The following is a 25,395-nucleotide window of genomic DNA, read 5'->3' as shown; positions in this document are numbered from 1 at the left end:
AAGCAGATCGGATTGGATTAGGGATTATCTACCTTGCAAAATATTCAGTAACAATTCAGCATTACTACTAGTGCTTTTGCTGTATTTTCTGCTTGATTCAAGGCTTTGAATGTGAAGCTTTACATGTAGCCAAACTTCAGAGATCAGTCTTGTTAAGTTAATTAGGTTTGAGTATGGTTATGCAAACAGGTGTTCACACACTTAAAGCCTTAGCGCAGGTATTTTTTTGAGGTTTACAAGCAGCAGCAGCCGTACATTTCCACCTCAGGGCCTCCTGCACGCTGAGGTCAGGTCTGTTGGTCAATACTCCAGGACAACACACATTTTGTCCCTCCTCCTGGGCAGGGAGATTGAACGTTTTTTCTCAGCAGTGAAGTCAGTCAGTGTTTAGTGGAAGTTTGGTCATGTCTGGAGCGTGGGGTGTTCGGCTGCTGCTGTGGGGCTGCGTCTGCCTCTGGCTCCCCAGCCTGGCTGAGGGGGCTCTGGTCATCTCCCGCGACCATGCTACTGTACAGGTAACGTCACTGGGACACCTTTTCTATTCTGCTCTTAATTTGCTATCACATTATTATATAGTACTATCTTTAGCCAGTCCATTTTATTTTTTTTAGTAGTTTATTAGTTTTATAATGCAGCCACTCGTCTACTTTATCCTGGATGCTCCCCTTTAAACCATCTGTATTCCCCTGGCAGCAGTTTGCTACTATCCCCTGACATCCTGTTTTGTTTCTCTACTGCGCATTCATTTCTTTCTCCTGTGTGTTTGTATGAGTGGGAGAGAGAAGGTGAAGATTGAGGTGGGAATGAGTCATGTCTTTTTTTCTTAGAAGCTAGTTCATGTTATGACAGTGGCTTTTTACATTCATTATCATGTCTCGATCATTTTCGTCTCATTTTCTTTCTTCTCTAATATCTTGGCACCATGTTGGTCCACCCTGCTGTGTGTGTGCTCCAGGAGACACAAGGTGCCGCCAGATCACTTCAGGTACTTGACTGTAGCTATTTACAGACAGACACAAAATCTGTGATTTCTATGCTGTCATTACTTTACTGTGAAGTGCTTATACAATTTCCACCAAACCTTTGGTCAATGTAGAAGTATTCCATAAATTCCATATTTCTTCATATGATATCTATCTTAATGATACAATTTTGGTCTTTCTTAAATAGACAGATCACCCAAAATACAGCACCCATAAAGCAGCTTTGCCAGCTCAACCTGCCATCTTTACACAGTCTAAAATTTAGATTTATTAATAATACTACTTCTCCTAGTGAATAGAAATCCCATCATGATTGTGCTTTTATCCAAATCTAACTAATTTCTTTATGTTTTTTTTCTTACAGAAAAGAAGTACAGCTGACGCAATGGTAAGAAAAAAATCTGTTTGGATGTTAATGATGACGAGCTATAGCCACACTATCCCTGCTTAGAACATCACCAAGCAGCCGGGTCGACTCGCCCAAACAGTCTCATCACATCACGCCAGAAGTGGAATCAGTGACATAATGTTTTGTTTATATGAGCGAAGCTGTAATAATTTTCTCTGGCACCAATCAAGGCAACACTCTCTGGGCTGTACCCAGTTGCAAAAGAAAAGAATAAGTTTGAAAAGAAATAGAAATAGTGCACCTTTATTCACTGTATAGACTATCTGAAGTGCTTGTAATAGGAGACTCTCCCTAGTCTTCTACTCTGTCACAGTTTCTGTCTCTCCACCTGCTCCTCCTCCACCTCTCTCTCTGTTTCTCTCTCGTCTCAGGTGGAGGTGTACAGCGTCACAGTGGACTGCACAGTGGCGTCTCGTTTTGCTCACACAGTCATGACCTCTAGCGCTCTGAACAAGGCCAACTCCTCCCAGGAAATCTTCTTTGAAGTGGAGCTGCCCAAGACCGCCTTCATCACCAACTTCAGCATGTTAGTCTGTCTCCAGCTATTTCCGCTTACTGTGTCTACATTCCTGCATACTGTCTGTGGATGCAGCAGTATTTCTCTCTGGTTCTTTTCACAATGAGGCTGCAAAGCAGATTTTTCTGTGTTGGATGACTAGTTGACTCTCTTTGTCAGATTCACAATGCTCCGTCTGGTGGATCAATACCTGTGGCAGGCCATTTTGTCATTTATTCCCTAAAAATGCACTAGTCACTAAAAATTAGCCACTAGTGCTTATTTTGTAGTCACTAATCACCATTTGGCCAGTTACTAGTTGCTATTGTAATTTTAGAACAGAACATTGGCTAGTGACTAAAAAAATAACTGCCTATTTTTTTAGTGATTAGTGCCTTTTCACTGCCAGAAAAGTGACTACACCTAAATAAGTACTAGAGCCTAAATTTTAGCAACTTTAGTGACTTTTTGCTGGCAGAATAGTGACTAGTAGCTAATTAGTCACTAGTATCTATTAAATTAGAACTAATATTTATAATATAACAACTAGTAAAATTACAGTAGCAATTTTTAGTGATTAATGCATTTTAGGACATAAATTACAAAATGGCCTGCCATAAATACCATTATAGGCTATTTCCCTAACCCTAACCCTTATCCTAGATTCAGTTAGGAAACCACCCCCCCCATTTGAATCCCTGTCTGTGTATGTTGACTGTTCTTTTCCCTCCCAGGGAGATTGAGAGTCAGGTTTATGTTGGGGAGGTGAAGGAGAAAGAGAAAGCCAAGAAGGAGTACCAGAAGGCTGTTTCCACAGGACAGACTGCTGGACTGGTCAAGTAAGTCAGGCTGGGCAATGAGAATAAATCTTTTCTTCCCATACTGTTCACTGATGATACCAACTTGATTTGAAGTCACTAATGAAAATAGCCAATGGGGGAATGGTTAGTATCTAGAGTGGTTAGTATCTCAATATGGTTTCAACACAATAAATTATCACTGAATATTAAAAAGTCCAACTTCATTATATTTACAAATACAAATAAAAAATACTGTAAGGAAGATGCAAAGCTAATTGTTAATAGAGCAGAAATTACTCAAGTTCCCTGAACTCTTTTCCTTGGAATGCTGGTGGATGAGAATCAAAACCATATTGATTCAATCTGCAACAAGGTGGTAAAATCATTAGGTATCATCAAAAAGCTATGTAGGTTGGTTCATGTTACATGTCTACTAACATCATATTACAGCATGATTTACCCTCACCTAATTTACTGTAATATTGGGCCATCACATATCGGTCATATTTTCATAAGATGCATGATCTACAAAAAAGGAATGTCTACTTTCTCAGAATATTATAAACCTTCTGCTCCCCTCTTCAGGAAACTCTACATTCTGTTAATATTTAACATTAATGTCTAAATGTTTGTCTAAGTGACAAACCCAAAGCAATTCATCTCAGTCAGTTTGTCATATTGTACAGATGTAAAGATGATTATTTTCTAATTTCTAGTTAATTTCTGGGTATAATTATTCATAGGTATCTATCTGCAGAACTGTGAAAGCTCAGAGGGATTTACTGTCATTGGTGTCTGTATGTTAAAGGGCTTCTGGAAGAAAGATGGAGAAGTTCTCTGTGTCTGTCAACATTGCAGCCAATAGCAACGTGACTTTCACTCTGACCTATGAGGAGCTCCTCCAGAGGAAACTGGGCCAGTATGAGATTCTGACCCGGGTTAAACCCAAACAGCTGATCCAGAACTTTCAGGTGACACCATGTTCATGTTCACATCCTTCTTCTGTGTGATTTCCTGGGTCAGGTGTGCTTAATGAATGGTTTATCTTACACATTCTCTCTCTCGCTCTCTCTCTCTCTCTCTTTTGTGTGTGTGTGTGTGTGTGTGTGTGCAGATTGTGGCAGATATCTATGAGCCCCAGGGCATTGCATTTGTTGATGCCTATGGAACTTTCCTATCCAATGAGCTGCTCCCTCTGGTGGAGAAAACCGTCACAGACACAAAGGTTTGTCTCCTAGTCCTGGCTCCATCTCCACCCCTTTCTCCATGTTTACTGAAATTAAGAGCCCACCCAGCATACAGAAACTGTTAAAGATTTGATATAAAACTGAATGTACTGCAATCCCTTTGTCAGGCACACATCTCTTTCTCACCGACATTGGACCAGCAGAGGAAGTGTCCAGGATGTGATGGCACTCTGCTCGAAGGAGATTTCGTCATCAAGTACGATGTGAACCGGGCAAAGAGCCTAGGGGACATTCAGGTAAGCTATCAACAAATAGCTCAATATCAGCTCTCACCTCGGTATCAACTGTGTGCACATATTTAAATACCTAAATAATGCCTTCTGTCATTTCTTTCACAAAGTATAGTTATACTTTATGTGATTCTCTCTCCTTCAGATTGTGAATGGATACTTTGTGCACTTCTTTGCTCCTCCTGACTTACCCAGAGTCCCAAAGAATGTGGTGTTTGTAATTGACAGGAGTGGCTCAATGGGTGGAGCAAAGATGCAACAGGTGAGGAAATGACACTAATGTCTCAATATGAATCTGGTTCTGATTTATTGATGTAAACATGATACACGCAGCACCTTTTTTGATCTTTATTCATTGAGGTTAGTTCCAGTGAGACCAAACATTTCTATAAGGTGGATATTTTGTGTGTGAGCATGGAGTATGTACTCCATTTTTGCATATGTGCACATTTTGACCTCTGACCTTGTAACCCTTTGTAGACCAGAGAAGCATTGCTGGCCATCCTCAAGGACCTCCATGAGGACGACTACTTTGCTCTCATCCAGTTTGATCATGAAATTAACGCCTGGCAGCAGTCCCTTACCAAAGCAACCAAGGAAAATGTGGCCAAAGGCATGAACTATGTCAGAGCGATAAGGGACAATGGAGGTGAGCGTCAAACAAGTGACATCTGCCTTCAGCCAAATGTCCTTTAATACCAAATGTAATTTAAATGACTATTTAAATGACTATTGAAAGCCAGGATGGAGCTAACTGGAAATTCAACATCATTATATACGTTTTACAATACGTGCCAATACCATGTTGTGTGTTCCCCTTCTAGGAACCAATATCAATGATGCTGTATTGAGAGGTGTGGACATGTTGATCAAAGACAGGAAGAACAAGAACCTCCCAGAGAGGAGCGTGGATATGATTATTTTACTGACTGATGGAATGCCCAATAGTGGTGAGCATGCAAACTGGGAAATTCCTGTGTCTTTATACTGTAGTATTTGTGTGTGTGTGTGTGTGTGTGTGTGTGTGTGTGTACTTTCATCCATGCATTTTTCATTGTGCATTGTATTTGTGTGTACTGTGTCTGTGCATGTGAAGGTGAGAGCTATCTCCCAAGGATCCAGGAGAATGTGCATCGTGCTGTTGGTGGGAACATGTCTCTGTTCTGTCTGGGCTTTGGAAACGATGTGGATTACTCCTTCCTGGATGTGATGGCCAAACAAAACAAGGGAGTGGCCCGCAGAATCTACGAGGCCTCAGATGCGACCATTCAACTCCAGGTGGGCGTTATGAATACATGATGATGATTTATAACAGGATTGCCTTCTCAGGTCCCTCCATTCTACTGATGCCTCCCGGTCAAAATCACTAGAGATCTAACAAACATTTTTGAGCCTATAGATTTGTTTATCTGCTTGTTTGTAAACACAAGAGCCAAGATGTATTCCATTTTTCTCTGTGGTGGTTTGATAGATTGCATTACCCCATCTACGACACATTCCTAATGTAAATATTATGTCTATGAATTTATTCCAGGGTTTCTATGAGGAGGTGGCTAGCCCTCTGCTCTCAGAGGTGGACCTGCGTTACCCTGACAATGCAGTGGACTTCTTGACCACCAACCACTTCAGCCAGTTGTTCAACGGCTCAGAGATCGTGGTGGCCGGTCGGCTGAGCGACAACGACATAGACAACTTCATGGTGGAAGTGTTCGGCAAGGGGGTGAGAGAGGGAAACCACAACAATTTACACCTTGTGCATGTGATAGACATGTTGAGGTGGAGGGATGAACATTTCTTCTCCTTTCATCTTCTCTGTAGTTTGAGGAGGACTTCCAGGTGCAGGGCCAGGCCAGCGCTGTGGAATGGGACGTGATCTACCCAGAGCAGGAGTACATCTTTGGGGACTTCACAGAGCGTCTGTGGGCCTACCTCACCATCCAACAGCTGCTGGAGAAGAGGTCTGTTTGAGCACTTTCAGTCTAGCTGTGGTGCCTGTAAGAGCTTCGAGAATCTTTTAGCCCACTGGTCTGATGAAGATCTTTCTGAGGATAAATACTCTTTGATAATACTTTTTGCCCTATGTCATCTGAGAGCCCATGATAAAATGTGTAATGAAATCGTGTGTGATGAACTGGTCAGTTTTTCGAATGCCAAAGTCAGCTGCCACCTCCTATATGTATTTTATATTTTTCTTCTCTCAGTAAGAGCGGCGCTCCAGAGGAGAAAGGCAATGCCACGGCCAAGGCCCTGGAAATGTCCCTGCAGTACAGCTTCGTCACCCCTCTCACCTCCATGGTGGTCATCAAGCCTGAGACTGAGGACGGAACAGACAGCCCCCTCATCGCTGACAAGCTGACCGAGGGTAGGGGCGCAAGGGGAGGACAGAGGGGGTTGGAAAGAGTGATACTGAGTTGACTGGGCATGCTTTTCCCAACATTATATGATAACACCTCATTACAACAATGACCTGTTGTCATGTCATGTTGGGAAAAGCCTGCCCACCTAGTGCTATACAATCATGACCTGAATTAGCTGTTAAATACATGTTTCCACATGCTATTCACTGAATTATACCAGCAGAGGCTGATATTCTAGTTTATATTGTGCAATGTCCAACATCGTTTTTTCCATGTGTGTTTTTTTTTGACAGAACAAAGACAACAGGCTGAGAGGCATAGAGGACAAGGTACCTCCACCGAATAGCATAAGAAAAATTTCTGGGTTTAGATCCGTCCAGTGTATTGTTTTTAACTTGGATTCTATTATTTGTGTAGCCTATCAGGGGAATTGGATTATACCCAAACAAACAAGCTATGCCGCCTCTGCTCCCACATATTTTGGTAAGTCCCCCCTCATCCATTTTTGACATAGTGTTATTATCTTTTTAATGCATTAACTGCACAGTCTTATTTTATAACTCAGCTTGTTGAGCTAATGCTAAAAAAGTGACACAGAAGCTATTTCCCATGACAGTTATCATATGCACTCTGTTTGAGTATCATGAGTTGTCTTGTTACTCTGATGACGTCTGTGCAGTGGATGGAGATCCCCATTTCATGATAGAGCTTCCAGACAGAGAGGACGCACTGTGCTTCAACATCAATGACAACCCAGGAACCATTTTCAACCTGGTCCGAGACCCAACCTCAGGTCAGCCCTGGGTCATGATTATCACCAGTCATGATATGATTTTCTTCCCTTTTTGTAAGCATAGGTAGGCTATTGGACCCAAAAATATGATAGTTGTTGCCCTTAAGTTCCAAATGGTTTTCTGATGTCCTTTTTCCTGAAAGTGTTTTAACTACACTTTTGTACACCAAGATTTAAATACCATCTAATAAAGTGTTGGTTCTGGTGACTTTGGACACTGGTAATGCCTCTTCTGTGAGACACTAGATCATACCCTAGAGTTAATCAGCTTAAGAGTGAACTGAATCCCATGTTGCTTCCTCAGGCATTTTGGTCAATGGCCAGACCATCGGAGATAAGGAAATTCCCCCTGATGGTAAAATCAACAGCTACTTTGGGCGTTTTGGCATCGTCCACCAGAAGCTGGGGGTGAGACTGGAGGTGACGACTCAGGACATCTCTGTGTCCCAGGACGGCAAACGGGTCAAGATGCTGTGGTCCGATGCAGCCTCCCTCAAGGGACCTAAGTGAGTGCTGCCTTTGAGATCGTCAGCTCCCTCAGTGACAGAGGACGATACAAGAGCAACATCAATATGATATCTAAGGCTAAGCTCAGGATGCGTCCCTGGTTTCCTCCTTGCTCTGAACACCCATAACTCCTACCCTTCACTCCATCTTCCTCCTCCTCTTCCCTTCCTTCTCCCTCACTTCCCTGACTCTTTTCCCTCCCCTCTTCTTCCTGCCTTTCTCCTCTACTCCTCTACCTCTTTCCACCCCCTTGCCTCCTCCCTCTCTCCTCCAGAATGGATCTTCTGTTGACCAAGGATCGCAGCCTGACGGTCACTCTAAGAGATTCAGTCAAGTTTGTGATCCTGCTGCATAAAGTGTGGGCGAAGCACCCCTACCATCAAGACTACCTGGGTTTCTACACGCTGGACAGCCACCTCCTCTCCCCTTCTGTTCACGGCCTGCTAGGTACAACACTACACACTTGGGGGCAACTAGAGTGGAAGGTTTAGTAGTCGGTCAAGCCAAGTAATGCCTTAGATGCTGGTGATATATCATAATGTGTCACTCCATTAGAATTTACTGTAGTGCCCCATAACTCCAGAAAGGTACAACAAACCAAAACTGACACAATTAGTGTGGATATTCTCCTCTTGGAATCAGTTCTATGATGGCAGAATATTTGAGGCCCTTTCACAGGGCGGTATTGGTCTCATGCGATCTGCATGCTAAGAACAGTTGTTAATATACTTCCCTTGTTTGGGATTTTGAAAGTTGATTCTTCACCAAATAATTATGATAATTAATTACTTAAATGTCCCATATTATTCAGTTTTCACGATTTTGTTTTCAAGTATACCATGGCTCAGGATAAGAATAATGTTCTTTGTGATGCTTTGCAAATAAATATAGTTTAGTTAAAGTTGTATTGAATTAGTAAAATTGATTGGCTGACAAAACCAAAAAAACTACCATGAGGTAAACCTGCTGCAAACTTGACTGATTGGAAGGATTTTAGTAATTGTTAGTAAGGTGAGCCAATCAAGACAAAGTCCTATTGTGCTGTGTTGACTGGACTTAGTCTGAAACTGGAAAAAGGATGGATTTTTAAACTTTAAATATAACCCCTCAAACATCTTCATTAAACATCTTTGATTATATGTGTACATAAATAGAGGAAAATTTGAGTTCCCATAATATGGGACTTTTGATCCATTAGACATTACAATATGCTTTTTCAAAGATCAAATTATTTTAAATTACTTGGTGATAATTTAGCCTCATGCCAATATAGGTAAATCAAGACCAAAATAAAAATGAAGGGCCCCCATGCAGGGCCAGAACGATTCTCCTTTGAAATTATGTTCATTTACAATGTTGGGCCTCCCTCCAGGTCAGTTCTACCACGGGGTTGAGTTTGAGGTGGGAGACCTGCGTCCAGGAGAAGTCCCTGAGAAACCAGATGCCACCATGCATGTTAAAGGACAGGAGCTCAATGTGACCAGGTACACTAGACGCTTCATTCAGTGTTTCCCATATCAATGAGTAAGCGTTTGCTAGATGTACTGTGGCCTAAATAAAAATATATGTTGATTTGTGTTGTTTTCAATGCACAGCTTTAATGTTGTTGGGTCTGCATGATGTTTCTCTCTCCCTTGGCCCACAGAGGCTGGCAGAGGGACTTCAGGAGCGATGTGAAGAATGGAGAAAATGTTCCCTGCTGGTTTGTGCACAATAATGGAACGGGCCTCATAGATGGAAGTGCCTCAGACTACATTGTGTCAGGCCTCTTTAAGACTGTCTGAGAATAGCTAGCAGACAATGTCATCAATATCTATGACAAGAATCGGCGGTATCACATTTATTCAAGAAATGTTCAAAACTCTGCCTGTATTTGCTGCACACTGTGAATACACCAACATCTTGTACCAAAGTTAAATAGGTTTAATTCAAAGCATTGCATTGAAGTTGCATTGAACCGTAGGACTCTAACTTTTGAGAGGGAATGACAGGTGCCTGGTGATACCAAATAAATGTGCCTTCCACCTTAACACCTCCCTGCATCTTTATTTACCTTGGTAATGACAAATTGTCAAGAAGTGTTTATGGTCATACAATCCACATAAAGAAGTCCTATGTATACCGAATAACTCTGACTCTGATCATTGTTACCTCCGCCAAGGAGATAACAATGATCCTCCTAGCAGGATATCTCAAAAAGTTGGGCATAAACTTGCATGAAACTTGGTAGGAAGATTGGCATGGCCCAAGGAAGAACTGATTACATTTTCATGTTGATTGGCCCAAAGGGGGCATGGTGGATTTATTACTGGAAATGTCATCACTGATAGTAGTTACAGTTCTGTGCAATTTGGTGGTCCACACCTCCTGATGATGAGCCATGCTTACCTCTCAGCATGTAGAGTGAAAAAAAAAAATGTGTAGATCCTGAAAACAGGATGCAGTAAAACACACACATAAAAACACAAACAAGTCCAGACTGGTAGAGCAGAACTGCTGCTGGTGAAGGAGTGTGTGGTTTCAGCAGCAAAATGTAGAACATTGTAGAACCAGTTTGTTGGATCATCTTCTGGACATTCTTACTCAATCACACACACCAATTTACCAGAGCACGCACGCACACACGCACACGCACACGCACACACACACGCACACACACACACACACACACACACACACAAACAAAGAGTTACAGAAACAAAGGGTCCCTCCTCCTGGAGCCCAGAACATGGGCGGAGTAAAGCTGTTATGGGTAGATGTTATTCCCGCATGCCTAGGATTCTCTCCACACTCGGTTTCAGCCATGCCAGGAGAAAGGCCTCCATGTTTTTCAGGCATGCCTGTGGTGTGGAAAGTGCTGCTGCTGTGGGTGTGTGTCTGCCTCTGGCTTCCAGCTCAGGCCCAGGGCGCTCTGATCATCTCCCGGAGTGATGCTTTAACTCAGGTAATTAAAGTAATAATCTGCTACAGCTTTTTCATATAAATAAATGCACGTTTTGTTATTCTCTATCGTCAATTGGTATAACACAGTAGTGATTCAACCTAAAAATCCTCTGGGGCACAGGAAGTGATGTGTTTTATGTTTCTGGCAGCAGCAGCAACAGCGGTTTGTTAGAAATAAACAGAAGAAGAACTGGGTAGTTAGCATGAGCAGTGATAGCCACCATGACTGAACAGAAAAATAAAAGAGCGCCACCTACAGAAACTCAAACTGCATCAATAGAAAATCCAAGGAAAAAGACGTCACAGTACTGGACACACTGTTTGACTCTGTTCTGTATGACATGTCATTCTGGGAAACATAGGAAAGACAAGGCAGGCTGAGGGGAGGTGGGTGCACCAAAAAAGCAAATTGCAACACATCACAGCATGCATTGAACATCACAGATTGATGATATGTAACAGTGTATCCGAGTGTGTATTTTTACTTTAATTCATGCATGCAGAATTCTGGTTATGACCATTTGGGTATTATTGTAATAATTTTTTTTGAGAATGTAAATCTTTCATATAATCATATGATCATACAGGGCAATTTAAAGTTCAGTGATGACAACTGGCAACATGTTCAGTGCACGGCTCCTTGCAATCATGCATTTCTTTTTCTGATAACCAGTCATACTTTGTTGTGTTCCAGGAGATGGGTGCAATGGGTGCCAGGTCAATAAAGGTACTGAACTTGAACTATACTACACTAACAAACAAATAGCTCACTGTAGGCTACTGTCTTGCTGGTGTTTCATTCTGTGGTGTGGTTATTATTTTTTTACTCAGTTTCTGGCTCAAATCTCACTCTCATATTGTCTCCAAAACTCAAAGATAAAGACGTTGATAGATTGTCAAAATAAACAGTGTAGTTTAATCTCTTTCTTTTTTCTACAGAAAAGAAGCACAAACGATGAAAAAGTAAGGAACTGATTCTTATTGATGCAGTATTCAAATATATAGAGTGATCTGTCTGTGTTATATGTAGCATTTTTAAACAATGTATCATTGTCAAATTAATTGTGATACCTTGGTATAATTAATGAGATCATGATCGAGATGATTGATAGTAGTAACAATATTACAGTTTTGTTAGTGCTTGTGTTTCTCAAAATTAAGACATTTCTCATAAAACCCGTTTCCGCCTGTTGATGATGCTGCTATTTATCCTCCTTCCCCTCCCTTCGCATGCGTTTGTTTTCTCTTTGGCTTTACTGAAGAGGATAAACATGTTGGAGGTGATATTTCCACATCAACTTTTCACTTATTCACCACCTTCCATTGCCAGAAACTCCGAAAGCTTTATTTCTGCTGGAAGAACAGTTTTTCCCGCTAAATCCGATCCGGTGGCACACAATGTAAAATGCAGTGCAGAGGCCGATAGAGGCCGCCAGTTTTCTTGCGATGATCTTGTTTGTTCATGGTAATTATACTGATGTCTCAAAATGAATGTGGTAATTTATTGATGTTAAAATGCTACATGTAGCGCCTTTACTCAGTGTGTTCCCTGACAAGCTCACCAACTATGTCAGAAGTCACAAGTATGTATTTCTCACACTCCTTGCTCTCCGTCCATCCTCTCAGACAGTGGAGGTGTACAGCGTCACAATGGACTGTACAGTGGCGTCTCGTTTTGCTTACACAGTCATGACCTCAAAGGCTCTGAACAAGGCCAACTCCTCCCAGGAAATCTTCTTTGAAGTGGAGCTGCCCAAGACCGCTTTCATCACCAACTTCAGCATGTTAGTAAAAAAAAAACTCAGTATTTTTGTCAAGTAGTATGTGTCTTCCTCCATCTTTGTTAACTGTTCTTTTGCCTTCCCAGGGAGATTGAGAGTCAGGTCTATGTTGGGGAGGTGAAGGAGAAAGAGAAAGCCAACAAGGAGTACCAGAAGGCTGTTTCCACAGGACAGACTGCTGGACTGGTCAAGTATGTCGACCTGAAACGATTAAAAGGTGACTTAAACATGGGGTGGAGTGAATCTCACATTAAAATGACTAGTACATTTCTTACAGGGCTTCGGGAAGAAAGATGGAGAAGTTCTCTGTGTCTGTCAACATTGCAGCCAATAGCAACGTGGCTTTCATTCTGACCTATGAGGAGCTCCTTCAGAGGAAACTGGGCCAGTATGAGATTCTGACCCGGGTTAAACCTAAACAGCTGGTCCAGAACTTTCAGGTTGAACATACCTTCGTCTCACTTTTCATGATAATGACATACTAGTCAAGTGAAACTGGGAACTGCTGGCTACTCCAAAGTTTGGTATGAATAGTGTGAAGGAGTTCTGTAAACATGAATGAGACCTTGCACCATAATTCCACATTTTATCTGCCTACCTGTGTGCGTACATGCGTGTGTGTGTGTGTGTGTGTGTGTGTGTGTGTGTGTGTGTGTGTGTGTGTGTGTACAGATTGTGGCAGATATCTATGAGCCCCAGGGCATTGCATTTGTTGATGCCTATGGAACCTTCCTATCCAATGAGCTGCTCCCTCTGGTGGAGAAAACCGTCACAAACACAAAGGTTTGTCTCCTACTCCTGGCTCCATCTCCACCCCTTTCTCCATGTTTAATGAAATTAAGAGCCCAACCAGCATACAGAAACTGTTAAAGATTTGATATAAAACTGAATGTACTGCAATCGCTTTGTCAGGCACACATCTCTTTCTCACCGACATTGGACCAGCAGAGGAAGTGTCCAGGATGTGATGGCACACTGCTCGAAGGAGATTTCGTCATCAAGTACGATGTGAACCGGGCAAAGAGCCTAGGGGACATTCAGGTCAGGTTACACTCAGAGCTGCACATAAGAATGAGTTTTATTACATTATAGAGCCTGATACACAAAGTTATGAGAGAGCAAGGTGGTTCACTGACAGGAACAGAAACATTAATCCCACCTTTCACTGATCATACTGAATTAGGTGCTTGGAAGGAAATGGCCTTGCAACCCTGTTGAATGCACTCTCTGTTGAAACATGGGGTTTTCATAATATCAATATTAAGAACAAAGGACATAAACCTCTCAACACCTTTGTCAAATTAACCAGTTACTTGTCCAGCTGTTTGGAGGTGTGTATACCTTAGCTCTAACCCTGTGCCATATAACACATTTTGTCTTAAATATTTTATTTTCCTTCAGATTGTGAATGGATACTTTGTGCACTTCTTCGCACCTCCTGACTTACCCAGAGTCCCAAAGAATGTGGTGTTTGCAATTGACAGGAGTGGCTCAATGGCCGGAGCAAAGATTCGACAGGTGAGAGATTCTATGGACACTTGTGTTTAGGTGAACAGTGTGCGCATCCCTGCATGTACATTTTGATCTGTGAACTTGTGGACCCTTGTAGACCTGGGAGGCATTGCTTGCCATCCTGAAAGACCTCCACGAGGCAGACTACTTTGCTCTCATCCAGTTTGATGATACCACTATCACCTGGAAGGACTCTCTGACCAAGGCAACCAAGGAGAATGTGGCTCAAGCCATGGCGTATGTAAGAAAAATAAAACACAATGGAGGTAAGTGTCAAACAAGTGATATCTACCTTTATGCCAAATGCCCTTGTTCGCTCTCTACTTAGTTGAGTATCTTTGTCTTTCAATGAAAGTGTCCATTGGTTGATGCTCAACACCATAAACATTATACTGCATATACATCTGAAATTAACACCTGACTTACAAAGCTACAGAGGAGAATATTGCTGAGGCCAGGAAATGATAACTGTGCCATTTTGCTGACTTTCATGTGTTAAAAATGTGTGAACTATGTGCTTCTTTTTCCTTCTAACAACTTGTGAAAGGAGTACAGTTGGCAGTCAAGCCGTATTTTGTGTACACAAACACATTTCCTCTAAATCTGAGGAAAAAAATCTCAGCTGAACCATAGCAGAGCAAAAAGACAGCAGCTCTGTTTGTATGCGTGCTAATTTCAATAAATCACGGCATGGGCTCCAGTCTTTTCATGTTATGCTGTCCCACCTCTGGCCCTCCCTGTGTAACTTGACTTTTGAATGACAAAGACACTGCGAGCAGGGAAAGTGTGATGATAATAAGGGTGATCTACACTTAATGTTTTGTCCTTGAACATCATACATACCAACTCAATGTGTCAATTTCCTTTCAGGCACCAATATCAATGATGCGGTGTTGAGGGCGGTGAACATGCTGGTAAAAGACAGGCAAGACCAGAAGCTACCAGAGAGGAGTGTGGACATGATCATTTTACTGACTGACGGAATGCCAAATCGAGGTGAGCTAACTGTCCTCAATTTTAAGAACATTTAAGGCAGAATCCTAAAACCTCTCAAAGAGATTGTCAAAGCTCTTCAGACACTATGTGTTGACAGAGTGCAATAACTCAACATGGGTTTTAGGTTTGTAAATGTTGCAGTTGGATTCACCAGCTGGTAAAGCTGCAAAAGGCTGACACTGTTTTAAAAAAATATATGTGGGTTATGTTCAGAAAATCTCTTATTGGGGTCGTAAGGTTTTCAGTGCACCATTATATACTGTACAATACATTTGTGTTACTCTGTGTGCGTTTAGGAGAGACAAACCTCCAAAGGATCCAGGAGAATGTGCATCGTGCTGTTGGTGGGAACATGTCTCTGTTCTGTTTGGGCTTTGGAAACGATGTGGATTACTCCTTCCTGGATGTGATGGCCAAACAAAACAAGGGAGTGGCCCGCAGAATCTACGAGGCCTCAGATGCGACCATTCAACTCCAGGTGGAGTGATGGAACCAAATACTTGGATGAAAAGATGGATGAATAGAAGAGGGGAATATTGTTTGCACCTCTAGTTAAATTTGGAGATGAAATATTATATGATTTTCTGTGTGTGTGTTTGTCCCAGGGTTTCTATGAGGAGGTGGCCAGCCCTCTGCTCTCAGAGGTGGACCTGCGTTACCCTGACAATGCAGTGGACTTCTTGACCACCAGCCACTTCAGCCAGTTGTTCAACGGCTCAGAGATTGTGGTGGCCGGTCGGCTGAGCGACAGTGACATAGTCAACTTCCTGGTGGAAGTGTTTGCCAAAGGGGTGAGAGAGGGGCAACATGAGGTCAATTTAAAAAATAATAATACAGTGTGAATGGATGACACAAGCTCCAAGCATTTTTACATATGCCATTTCGGGTCCACTTTTATCCAAAGCACCTCATAGTGCCATGAATGTATGGGTGGCCCTTGTGGGAAACAAACCTCTCAACATTGGTGCCATGATCGGCTTTGAGCTATTGAACTATACAGGTAGAGTGATTGGTATCTATCTATGGAAACACTGTTTCATTGTGCTTAGAGGACAAGCACAGAATGCAATAATATATTTCAGTGTACTAAACCACTCCAACTGCTTAACATGTCATACATGAGGTATATGGAGATTTATGATACTTTAATACAATCCCTCACCAGTCAGGTTTATATTGGTTTGGCAAAGTTTGCAGCTTGTATACATGAGGAGATACATACGAACAAGATGTATGTATGGGCCTTCACTGCAGCGGTGATAGCAATGAATCCTAGCCACTAGACCAAAGTCTGTTTGTAGCTTACATCAGGTATGTGTTGCACTTTTGGTAAGAACCTTAGGCTTTCCTGTCCCCCAACATGATCAATTACTGCATCTGAACATGCTTTAGTGGGTCTGTCTGAAACTCAATATAAACCTGTTGGTTCAGCAGTTTCAAATACATTTTTAAGATATGCTGTTAGGTCATGTCGTGGTGGGGTCAAATTGTAGGTGGGATGTTGTTGTAGTCCTGAAACAATGGTTAGCTGAGGTGAGGTGAGTAAGATAAGTTGGAATGGATTTTGAACTGACTCAAAACACATCTGATATGCATATCACTTGTGAGCTTGTACCTGATTGTGAGAGCCACCAACCAAGGTTAACTTGACTGCCCCCTATGGTTGGGAGTGTTTCCCAAAACAAAAATGTACAACTTCTCATCCATTGTACACAGAAAACACCTGCAAAGTTTCTATACATATGATAGACATAAAGCTTGAACAAACTGGTTACAAGAGGGTCTGCCCCAGACTGATGTGTCTCCATCACCCCCAGAGAACCATGATCACAAAACCTGTATGCTCTCTTCTAGCCCCTTGTTTTCTTACCGCCTCTCCTCTCCTTTCAATTCATCTCCAGTTGTTACCTCTAATTTTATCTCTTCCCTTGCTCTAGCCTGAGGAGGACTTCCAGGTGCAGGGCCAGGCCAGCGCCGCAGACTGGGGTGTGATCTACCCAGAGGAGGAGTACATCTTTGGGGACTTCACAGAGCGTCTGTGGGCCTACCTCACCATCCAACAGCTGCTGGAGAAGAGGTTTATCTAAATGGACTCTAAAATCGTATCTATGTCTGCACTAAGATCTAGGGAAAGTTCCTCTATGAAAGAATCTGATTCACAATGCCTAATGGGGATTGCTCCAAGAAATTGTTAAGATATTTTTTGATGGCGGAGACTTTTTATTCTATGTCATCTACAGGATTATCTACTTCATTATTAAAAAAAATGAACCTACTCCATTACTGAAGGAATCTTTTTCTTCTTTTCTCCCAGTGAGGTTGGTACTCAGCAGGACAGAGACAGTGCTGCAGCCAAGGCCATGGAAATGTCCCTGCAGTACAGCTTCGTCACCCCTCTCACCTCCATGGTGATCACCAAGCCTGAGACTGAGGACGGACCAGGCACCCACCTCATCGCTGACAAGCTGACCGAGGGTAGGGGAGATGGAGCGGGTCAAGAGAGGACAGGGACAGAGCATGAGACTTTTTTTTAAACTGGTCATGCTTTAGTTCTTAGCCGAAATAGTGTCTAGAATAGAAAAGACTGATTGAGCAGAGGTTGGTTATCTGACCAGTAGAAGTGACAGATTTACAAGCCACAAATTTGCCAAAGATGCGGCTGGTGGCTAATGATAATATCTTTCCCTGTTTGCATGTATAGTTACATTAGCAGTAGTCTGTTGAATGCTAGTCAAACCTGTGTTTTACCGAGTTGTGTCAGCAGTCTGTCATGCAAGTTTTGATTGTACGTTTTCTAACTGTTTTCCCCCCTGTGCTGTTTGACAGACCAGCGACAGAAAGCAGAGAGACGTGGCGCGATGAGTCACTCTCAACACACTGGTATAACATACTCCATATTCCTCATTTTGGTCTGAACATATTTACAGACACACTGTATTGTTCACTGTTTTTGATTACAGGTTTCTTGAGTCATTCTGCTAAGTTCCGCAGTCAGTCATATCATGGTAAGCTGTCTTCACCACATCTCTTTAAGCATCACATGATGTCATTACACGCTGCTGGTTTTGCTTAAATGTGTACATATAGAATTTGGAGAAAAGTGTTAAGACAAAAACAGTTGTTTTCTTTTTCTTTTTTTTGAGAAATGAACAAAAATCATTACAGTGACAAGCCACATAAGGTACAATGTTAAGACATCTGGACCTTCTCATTATTGAATTCTTTGATCTACTCTCTATATTCTTTATTTTACCACTGGTCATTTGATCCACATCTTTTTATTAAATGACGGGGCCTGCACTGTATAATTAATCAATGTAACCAAACAGTTCTACTGTTTTTAATGAAAATAATACGTTATCATCAAAGCACACACTCTAACGCACACCAGTTGGAGTTGGATTATTATATATCCACTTTGTTTATCTGTTATTAATTGTCATGTTACTGTGATAATGCCTGTGCAGTGGATGGAGATCCCCATTTCATGATAGAGCTTCCAGACAGAGAGGACGCACTGTGCTTCAACATCAATGACAACCCAGGAATCATTTTCAACCTGGTCCGAGACCCAACCTCAGGTCAGCCTGAAGAGTCATACCTATTCCATACCTATACCATTCTGAACAACAATGGTAAACTCAAGCCTATCATTTCTTTGCAGGTATTTTGGTCAATGGCCAGATTATTGGAAAAAAGAAAGTTGCTCCCGATGGTAAAATCAACACCTACTTTGGGCGTTTTGGCATCGTCCACCAGACGCTGGGGGTGAGACTGGAGGTGACGACTCAGGACATCTCTGTGTCCCAGGACGGCAAACAGGTGAAGCTGCTGTGGTCCGATGCAGCCTCCCTCAAAGGCCCTAAGTGAGTAACAGTGCTTTCTAATTATTATCGTAAACTAAGACTAAAAGTAAGACAACAACTAGGTGTATCATTGTCATATGAAATAAAAATAAAAATCTGACTTTTGAAAAAACTAATATTGAACTAGAACAAAACTGAAACTAAATAAAAACTAACTAGAAAACGAACTAGAACGAACTAGAAGGCAAGATACAGTAAGGTGCCATACTATATAAAAACTAAAGGCAAAACCAATGGATGAAGATTTCAAGACTTATCGACTTGTACATGCAATCACATCTTTTAAGAGCAGTTTCTCACTCTGGCCTATTCATCTTTGTGGCTTGAAAGTTTACACATTGCTTGTAGAAGAAACAAAATAATAATAACTTCAGTGTGTGACTGTCAACTATTTTGCTAGATGAAATTCCCCATGACCATGAATCAGGGAGAAGGGTCTGTTAGAATCCGCCTCACACCTCTTTGTCTTGGTCTCTCCTCCAGTGTGGACCTCAGGCTGACTAAGAACTGCAGCCTGACTGTGACCCTCAGGAACTCGGTCAAGTTTATGGTTGTACGACACACAAAGGTGTGGAGGAAACGCCACTACCAGCAAGACTACCTGGGTTTCTACACCCTGGACAGCCACCTCTTATCCCCTGCCGTCCACGGCCTGCTAGGTAGGCACAGCTCTCTACAGCAGGGGGCAGGATTGAGCAAAAGTTTATTTTTTTTATATCAGTTTTATGTTTCTTTGTTATTTAAATTTGGAAGGGATTAAAAGATCCACAAGGGAGCTTAAATTTCTCTATTAATCTGTGTGACATTCATATGAAATGTGCTGCTTCCCTCCAGGTCAGTTTTACCACGGGGTTGAGTTTGAGGTGGGACACCAACATCCAGGGGAACTGCCAGAGAAACAAGAAGCTACCATGTACGTGAAGGGACAAGCGCTCACCGTGACCAGGTGCATACAAAGTTTACACACACACACACACACACACACACCTACACACACACACACACACACACACACATACACATCAAGCAAGATAAAAAAAGAAGATAAAACAACAACATACCCACCTAATCATCAGTTCTCTCTCTCTCTCTCTCCTCTCCTCCATAGACACTGGCAGAGGGACTTCAGCAGGGATGTGAAGGACGGGGAAAATGTTGCCTGCTGGTTTGTTGACAGTGATGGAGCGGGACTCATAGATGGAAGAGCCTCAGACTACATTGTGTCAGGCCTCTTTAAGACTGTCTGAATTGGAAATGCCAATGTCATTGCACTGGGGTCAGATATTGAAGATTAGCCTATAGTGAATCATCTGAAGCTATTGCCAGCAAATGCTGATTGTATCAACATTAGTATTTAGGTGCATCTACATACACAGACATTACATGCACTGGACTATAGGCTAAAGCAATTTATGTTGCCCAGATGTGAGGTCACATAAGATAAGATAAGATAAGATAAGCAGGAGTGGAATTTAAAGATTTTAGGAACTAGCCCACTGGGCTAGTAGACTGAAATTTTTACTAGCCTGGACAAACTATTACTAGCCCAGTGTAGACAGGTAAAATTCAAGTTTGTAATGGGGATTTAATTTCATGCTCTGAAATTATGTAGGCCTACATGCATAAAACATACAAGTAATGTAACTCTGGTTAAGTTTAACTAGGTAAATCGTGCTTTAAAATGATGCACATTATATTACAATTTCCCTACCTCCTCCAGCTCTCCACAAACATCCTTATGGTTTTTTTCTTAGTAATTTTTGGAGGACAGTTTCTGTTCTGGAGATGGTGATGGTGGTACGTTTGCAAAAAAATCGATATATTTCATTTTTGGATGGGGTTCGCTCGTAGTGCTTCCGCTGTTTACGTTAGCTAGCTACTTCTGTCAGTGAGCTGAAGAGCTACAGACACAGAAACAGAACACAGGCAACTGACAGAAGAGAAGCACTGACATTTCTATGACACCTTAACTAAATGTTGGTGTAGATTCATGCATGGGACTGAGAATCTGCTGCCCAGTCACTGGACCTGTCCCATTACCAACACTTGGTAAAACTTTTTTGTCGCCAACTGGGCCAGTGCTCCCTTTTCTGGACTGGAACATCCCCAAAATCACTTGCCTCGGGCCAGAAGCTAAACTAAACTAAGGGAAGACAAGCTAAGACAAGCTAAGACAAGCTAAGACAAGCTAAGCTCAGCTAAACTAAGCTAAGTTAAGATAACTTTATTGAACTTTATGGAAACTGGGACAAAAGCATAATTTAGTATAGAATAAGTTAAACAATGATATTAGTATAAAGCAATTAAAGTGATAAATATAAGCAATTGCGGGGTTAGCCTGTATAAACATGAAAATATGCAGCTGACAATTCCTACACATGTAGGCGTACACTATGTGAAAGAATAAGGATTACTTGCATGTGTAGATTTACTTAAACAGTTAAGTATGAGTGTCTAGATAATTATCAGATAACTGTTGCAATTTTACAAAAGATAAATGCCAGACTGTACCATGAGTGCCCACATTTGTAGTATGGTGGAAACTGAACTCCGAACTAACCCCTACTTCTGGAAGTGTTGGTGCTCTACACTTGGAGTTAGGTGGGGAGTGACTGACATGCTGTTTCTTTGTCTTTTAGCGGCTGAAAACAAACATTTTATTTCTCTCTCTCCCTCTTTATACCCCTCCTCACAATATATGAGTGTGTTTTTGTATGCATGGGTGGTTTTGTACATTTTCGTGCCCCTATGCAATGACCCCAAACCATATTGTGTGTGTGTGTGTGTGTGTGTGTGTGTGTGTAAGTGTGTGTGTGTGTGTGAACTCCTTGTACTGTAACAACTCCCCAGCTCTTATTACATGGCTGTGGTGTGTGTACTAATAGATCCAGGGCAAGTGCGTTGACCCCAGTCATGTCGGAAGTTCAGGAGTTGAGAGGGATTTTCTTAAGGGGATCTTTAGGAAAGTGTTTGCGTGTGTGTGTCTGTTTCTTCGTTTGTGTGTGTATGTGTGTGTTTGTGTAAGCTTTGCTGATTCACACCAGATGTGAGGGGCTCAGGGTGTCTGCGACGGTTTGAGAGGCCCCACTGTACTCCACTGGGCTCTGGTTGTAGAAAACACACAAGCGACTTCTTCACACATGCCTGACATTAATATCTTCGCTGTTCATCCCCCATATCCCCTAAAGGTTAGGAGCATCAGGTCTATCTAACCTCAAGGAACTTTTAATGAGGTGGTTGTGCAGCCAAGTGAACAAGGTGTTAATGTAGGTGTGTTTCTGCTCCACCAGAGGGCGGCAGAGAGCTGTAAAACTACCGCAGTGTCTCTATAAGGGCCCATATTATTTTCCCAGGATCTTTGCAGTTTGAGAGTTTTTATACTCGTACAAAGCATATGAGCATTGTGGTTTTGTATTCTACTGCAGTGTAAAAATTATATTTTAAAAGAGAAAATATTTTGCTTGGTAATTTGGCAAATTTTACATAGTAATAACACTGCAATTTGTTTGAGAAATGTGCTAAATTAAAATTGTGATTGTGGCTATCCTATTGGGATAGATTAAATGATAGTAAAGTTAATTATAGGCCTAATTATAGTAAAATTAAGGCTGTTTCGTGACAATGACATTTTAGTTATTACAACATACTATGGCAGTTTTTTTGTTTGTTTTTTTATTAAAATCTCAAAATGAATGTCAAGTATTGATATAGCCGAAAGGCACGCCATCCCTGATGTACAAACATTTATTTTTTCAAGGTTGTATGCAAGAGTTGAAACTGCAAAAATATCCACTCTCAAACAGAGCTCTACAGTGAGGTGTTTGCCCAAACGCTCAAGTTTCTCCCAAAATTATTTATTTTTCACATCACTCCTTCCATTTTCCCTGCCCAACTTTTTGATCTGAAAGCCCTTGGCCTCACCTCTCCCCTCCTCCTTGCTCACCTCGCAGGTCTCCCCCTCCCCCGCCTGGTTTTCTACCTTTTGTCCCTGTGTGAATATTTCACATTGCTGCTGCCGCTGGTGCGTGATGCGGGGGACTGAGCGCTCATTGTGCGCATGCAGTGTGGGTGCTGCGGTATGCGGCTCCCCGGCGTGTGGTGTGTCGTGACAGGCGTGTGGCCGCTGACGCCAGCCGGCCGCCTGCCTGCCTGCCTGCCTGCCTGTCTGTCTGTCTGTCTGTTCAGTTACACCTGACCGGAGCTGACACACGCACACACACACACACACACACACACACACACAGTGCCACTGTGCCACTAGCCAGGATCCTGGTCATCGACTCCCCACCGCTGTGGTCTGCTCTCTCCCCTCAGCACAGGAGGCTGAGACGGGGCTTTGGTGTGTCTTTGATGTTCTAGTGACTTAATGTGTCAAGGTGCATCACAGCAATGTAATCATAATGTAATCTACACGTAATCTAATCACAAAAATGCAATCTAAATGTAATCTACAACTAATCTAATCACAGAAATGTAATCAAAATGTAATCCACAATTATTCTAATTACAGAAATGTAAATGCAGTCTACAGGTAATGTAATCAGTGAAATGTAATCTAAATGTAATCCACATTTATTCTAATTACAGAAATGTAATCTAAATGCAGTTTACAAGTAATCTAATTGCAGAAATGTCATGAAAATGTCATCCACGTGTAATCTGATGACAAAAAAATGAAACCTATATGTAATTAAAAAGTAATCTGACTACAAAAATGTGATCTAAATGTAATCTAAAATGACTACTAATACAAATACTAGTGCTATTACTACTGCTACTGCATATCTACTGCTGCTACTACTAATTCTGTTAAATTAATTCACTCACATTTTCTTCAGAAAATAGCTATACCTAATCTACCTAACCCTAATTCTATTCTGACCTACAGTTTTGCAACAAGCATTTTATATTGTATTGGACTTAAACGTGCATTGTTGAATTTTGTGGTTCTGAAATCTGCTGTGTAGGTATATTCTGAAATACAATGCAAGGCAGGGCGATATTGCAGTGCACCACAGTGTAATCCATGGTACTTAGTGTGTTCTCGCAGGCAGCCGAGGTGAAAAGTTGAACCTGGTGTTGACCTTCTCTCCCTCTCTCTCTCTTTCTCTCGAGAGGGCTTAGCTCCGAAGTCAGGCGCAGGCCAAAGGCACAAGGAGGATATTCTCAAGTTCCTCTTTCCCTCCCTCCTTCGCACCGTCCCTCCATCACCACCCTCCCCTCCCACACGGAAACAATTAGCATCCCCGATAAGACGCCGTACATATTTCCATCACTTTATCTCGTCCGTCCTGTTTGTTTGTTTTCCCGTCATGACGAAAGTCTTGTGTCCTCTGTCATGCCGCTGTTAAATCACAATTACATCTCATCTAGGTGCAAGGAGTCTGAGATTGAGAGGGAGAGAGAGAGAGAGAGAGAGAGAGACTGAGTGGGGCCTTATGTTTATTACTGTCAGGGAGTTGAATTCCAGATGGAGAGATAATGAAGAAAACAAGCAAACAAAACTGCAAAAATAGAAAGAGTGAAAGAAAAAGCGAGGGCAGACTAACGGACGACAGGAGTGATGTTTGGGCCATGCTAAAAAAACTCTTCAGTTTTTATTTCTGATCCCCAGAGGCCTTTCAGCTGAGGGCAGGACAGCTCCCCAATGTCTCCAGATAGCAAGAGAGAGGGCTAAAGAGAACAGCAGGGAGAGATACATGAAAAGGTGGGTAGCTATGATCATCATAAAACCTCACAACCACAAATACAAGCAAAAATCTGTTATACTTTCAGAAAAGCCGTATGCTTTTTTTCCTGTATAAGCCTCTATCTTTACATAACCTACATCAGTTTGATACTGCTTACTGTGATGTAGACTGTAGATGCATTTAGGTCCTAAAGATTGAAAAGGTGTGTAACTCTATTCCTGCCAATAAAAAGGAGGGTAAACTGGGTTTAGGTGTGTGCAATCATACATACACTTGTGTATACTTCTTCATAAACTTCTGTTATGAACATACACAAGCAGGCATTGGAACACTACGTGTGTGTGTGTTTGTGTGTGTGCGTGCGCTTTATTTCTCATCTTCTGTTGTATCTATGTTGTATTCATCCCTCTGAGGGAGAAAGAGCAATAACCACTGTATAAGTTTTACATGTCTTAACATGCGTCGTATCACACGCCTTGGACTCACTGATCCACACTCTATTTTGTTAAAACAACATGACCTAGAATTCAAAACCAAAACGAAGTCTAACATTCTTCCAGTCCAGTGGAGCTGGAGAATACACGGCCTAAAGATATGAGTCCGACAGTAGATGTTGAGTCGTGCTGCACTCCGCTCTCCATCTGTTTTAGTTTTGGAGTGGTTGTGATAACCTCAGCCTGACCCCTGATTGGTCTAATCTCACCCTCATCTTCTCTGGTCGGTCAGCTGACAAAACGCCGCCCTGCAATTGGTTGGTGCACTACTGAGGAAGAGGAATTTGTTTA

General features: G+C 42.0%; 2 protein-coding genes across 3 annotated transcripts; both read left to right on the top strand.

The window, feature by feature from the left end:
* The first annotated feature begins 389 nt into the window (after window positions 1-389).
* On the top strand, window positions 390-9,835 carry LOC139908087 (inter-alpha-trypsin inhibitor heavy chain H3-like). The gene is made up of 22 exons (XM_078283778.1): window positions 390-515; window positions 956-985; window positions 1,348-1,371; window positions 1,764-1,918; window positions 2,623-2,727; window positions 3,497-3,659; window positions 3,803-3,913; window positions 4,043-4,171; window positions 4,311-4,427; window positions 4,646-4,814; window positions 4,990-5,115; window positions 5,262-5,443; window positions 5,700-5,885; window positions 5,984-6,123; window positions 6,367-6,527; window positions 6,816-6,851; window positions 6,940-7,005; window positions 7,202-7,315; window positions 7,620-7,821; window positions 8,097-8,269; window positions 9,195-9,306; window positions 9,468-9,835. The coding sequence occupies exons 1-22, from the start codon at window positions 405-407 to the stop codon at window positions 9,604-9,606; spliced, it is 2,751 nt and encodes a 916-aa protein (XP_078139904.1). The 5' UTR covers window positions 390-404; the 3' UTR covers window positions 9,607-9,835.
* A 791-nt stretch (window positions 9,836-10,626) lies between these two features.
* On the top strand, window positions 10,627-22,613 carry LOC139908086 (inter-alpha-trypsin inhibitor heavy chain H3-like). 2 transcript variants are annotated; one of them, XM_078283777.1, is made up of 22 exons: window positions 10,627-10,766; window positions 11,460-11,492; window positions 11,705-11,728; window positions 12,392-12,549; window positions 12,633-12,737; window positions 12,824-12,986; window positions 13,219-13,329; window positions 13,459-13,587; window positions 13,948-14,064; window positions 14,156-14,324; window positions 14,929-15,054; window positions 15,351-15,532; window positions 15,660-15,845; window positions 16,992-17,131; window positions 17,369-17,529; window positions 17,881-17,934; window positions 18,015-18,059; window positions 18,522-18,635; window positions 18,719-18,920; window positions 19,404-19,579; window positions 19,755-19,866; window positions 20,029-22,613. In XM_078283777.1, the coding sequence occupies exons 1-22, from the start codon at window positions 10,659-10,661 to the stop codon at window positions 20,165-20,167; spliced, it is 2,754 nt and encodes a 917-aa protein (XP_078139903.1). In that variant the 5' UTR covers window positions 10,627-10,658; the 3' UTR covers window positions 20,168-22,613. The 2 variants fall into 2 exon arrangements, with proteins under 2 accessions (XP_078139903.1, XP_071750771.2); XM_071894670.2 differs by lacking the exon at window positions 18,015-18,059.
* Window positions 22,614-25,395: the final 2,782 nt, after the last annotated feature.

This window comes from Centroberyx gerrardi, chromosome 5, assembly GCF_048128805.1.
Source record: "Centroberyx gerrardi isolate f3 chromosome 5, fCenGer3.hap1.cur.20231027, whole genome shotgun sequence".
Taxonomy (NCBI): Eukaryota; Metazoa; Chordata; class Actinopteri; order Beryciformes; family Berycidae; genus Centroberyx; species Centroberyx gerrardi.
Note: the sequence above shows the minus strand (reverse complement) of the source record. Positions and strands in the feature narration are given on the sequence as shown.

What these genes read in the sequence shown, in the direction of transcription:
- LOC139908087 (XM_078283778.1), top strand. Translation starts at nt 405, where the DNA reads ATGTCTGGAGCGTGGGGTGTTCGGCTGCTGCTGTGGGGCTGCGTCTGC. An exon ending in TTCATCACCAACTTCAGCAT is followed by an intron (nt 1,919 to 2,622) that starts GTTAGTCTGTCT and finishes TTTCCCTCCCAG; the next exon opens with GGAGATTGAGAGTCAGGTTT. An exon ending in TGAGAGGCATAGAGGACAAG is followed by an intron (nt 6,852 to 6,939) that starts GTACCTCCACCG and finishes TTATTTGTGTAG; the next exon opens with CCTATCAGGGGAATTGGATT.
- LOC139908086 (XM_078283777.1), top strand. Translation starts at nt 10,659, where the DNA reads ATGCCTGTGGTGTGGAAAGTGCTGCTGCTGTGGGTGTGTGTCTGCCTC. An exon ending in AGCTGGTCCAGAACTTTCAG is followed by an intron (nt 12,987 to 13,218) that starts GTTGAACATACC and finishes GTGTGTGTACAG; the next exon opens with ATTGTGGCAGATATCTATGA. An exon ending in TGCCGTCCACGGCCTGCTAG is followed by an intron (nt 19,580 to 19,754) that starts GTAGGCACAGCT and finishes GCTTCCCTCCAG; the next exon opens with GTCAGTTTTACCACGGGGTT.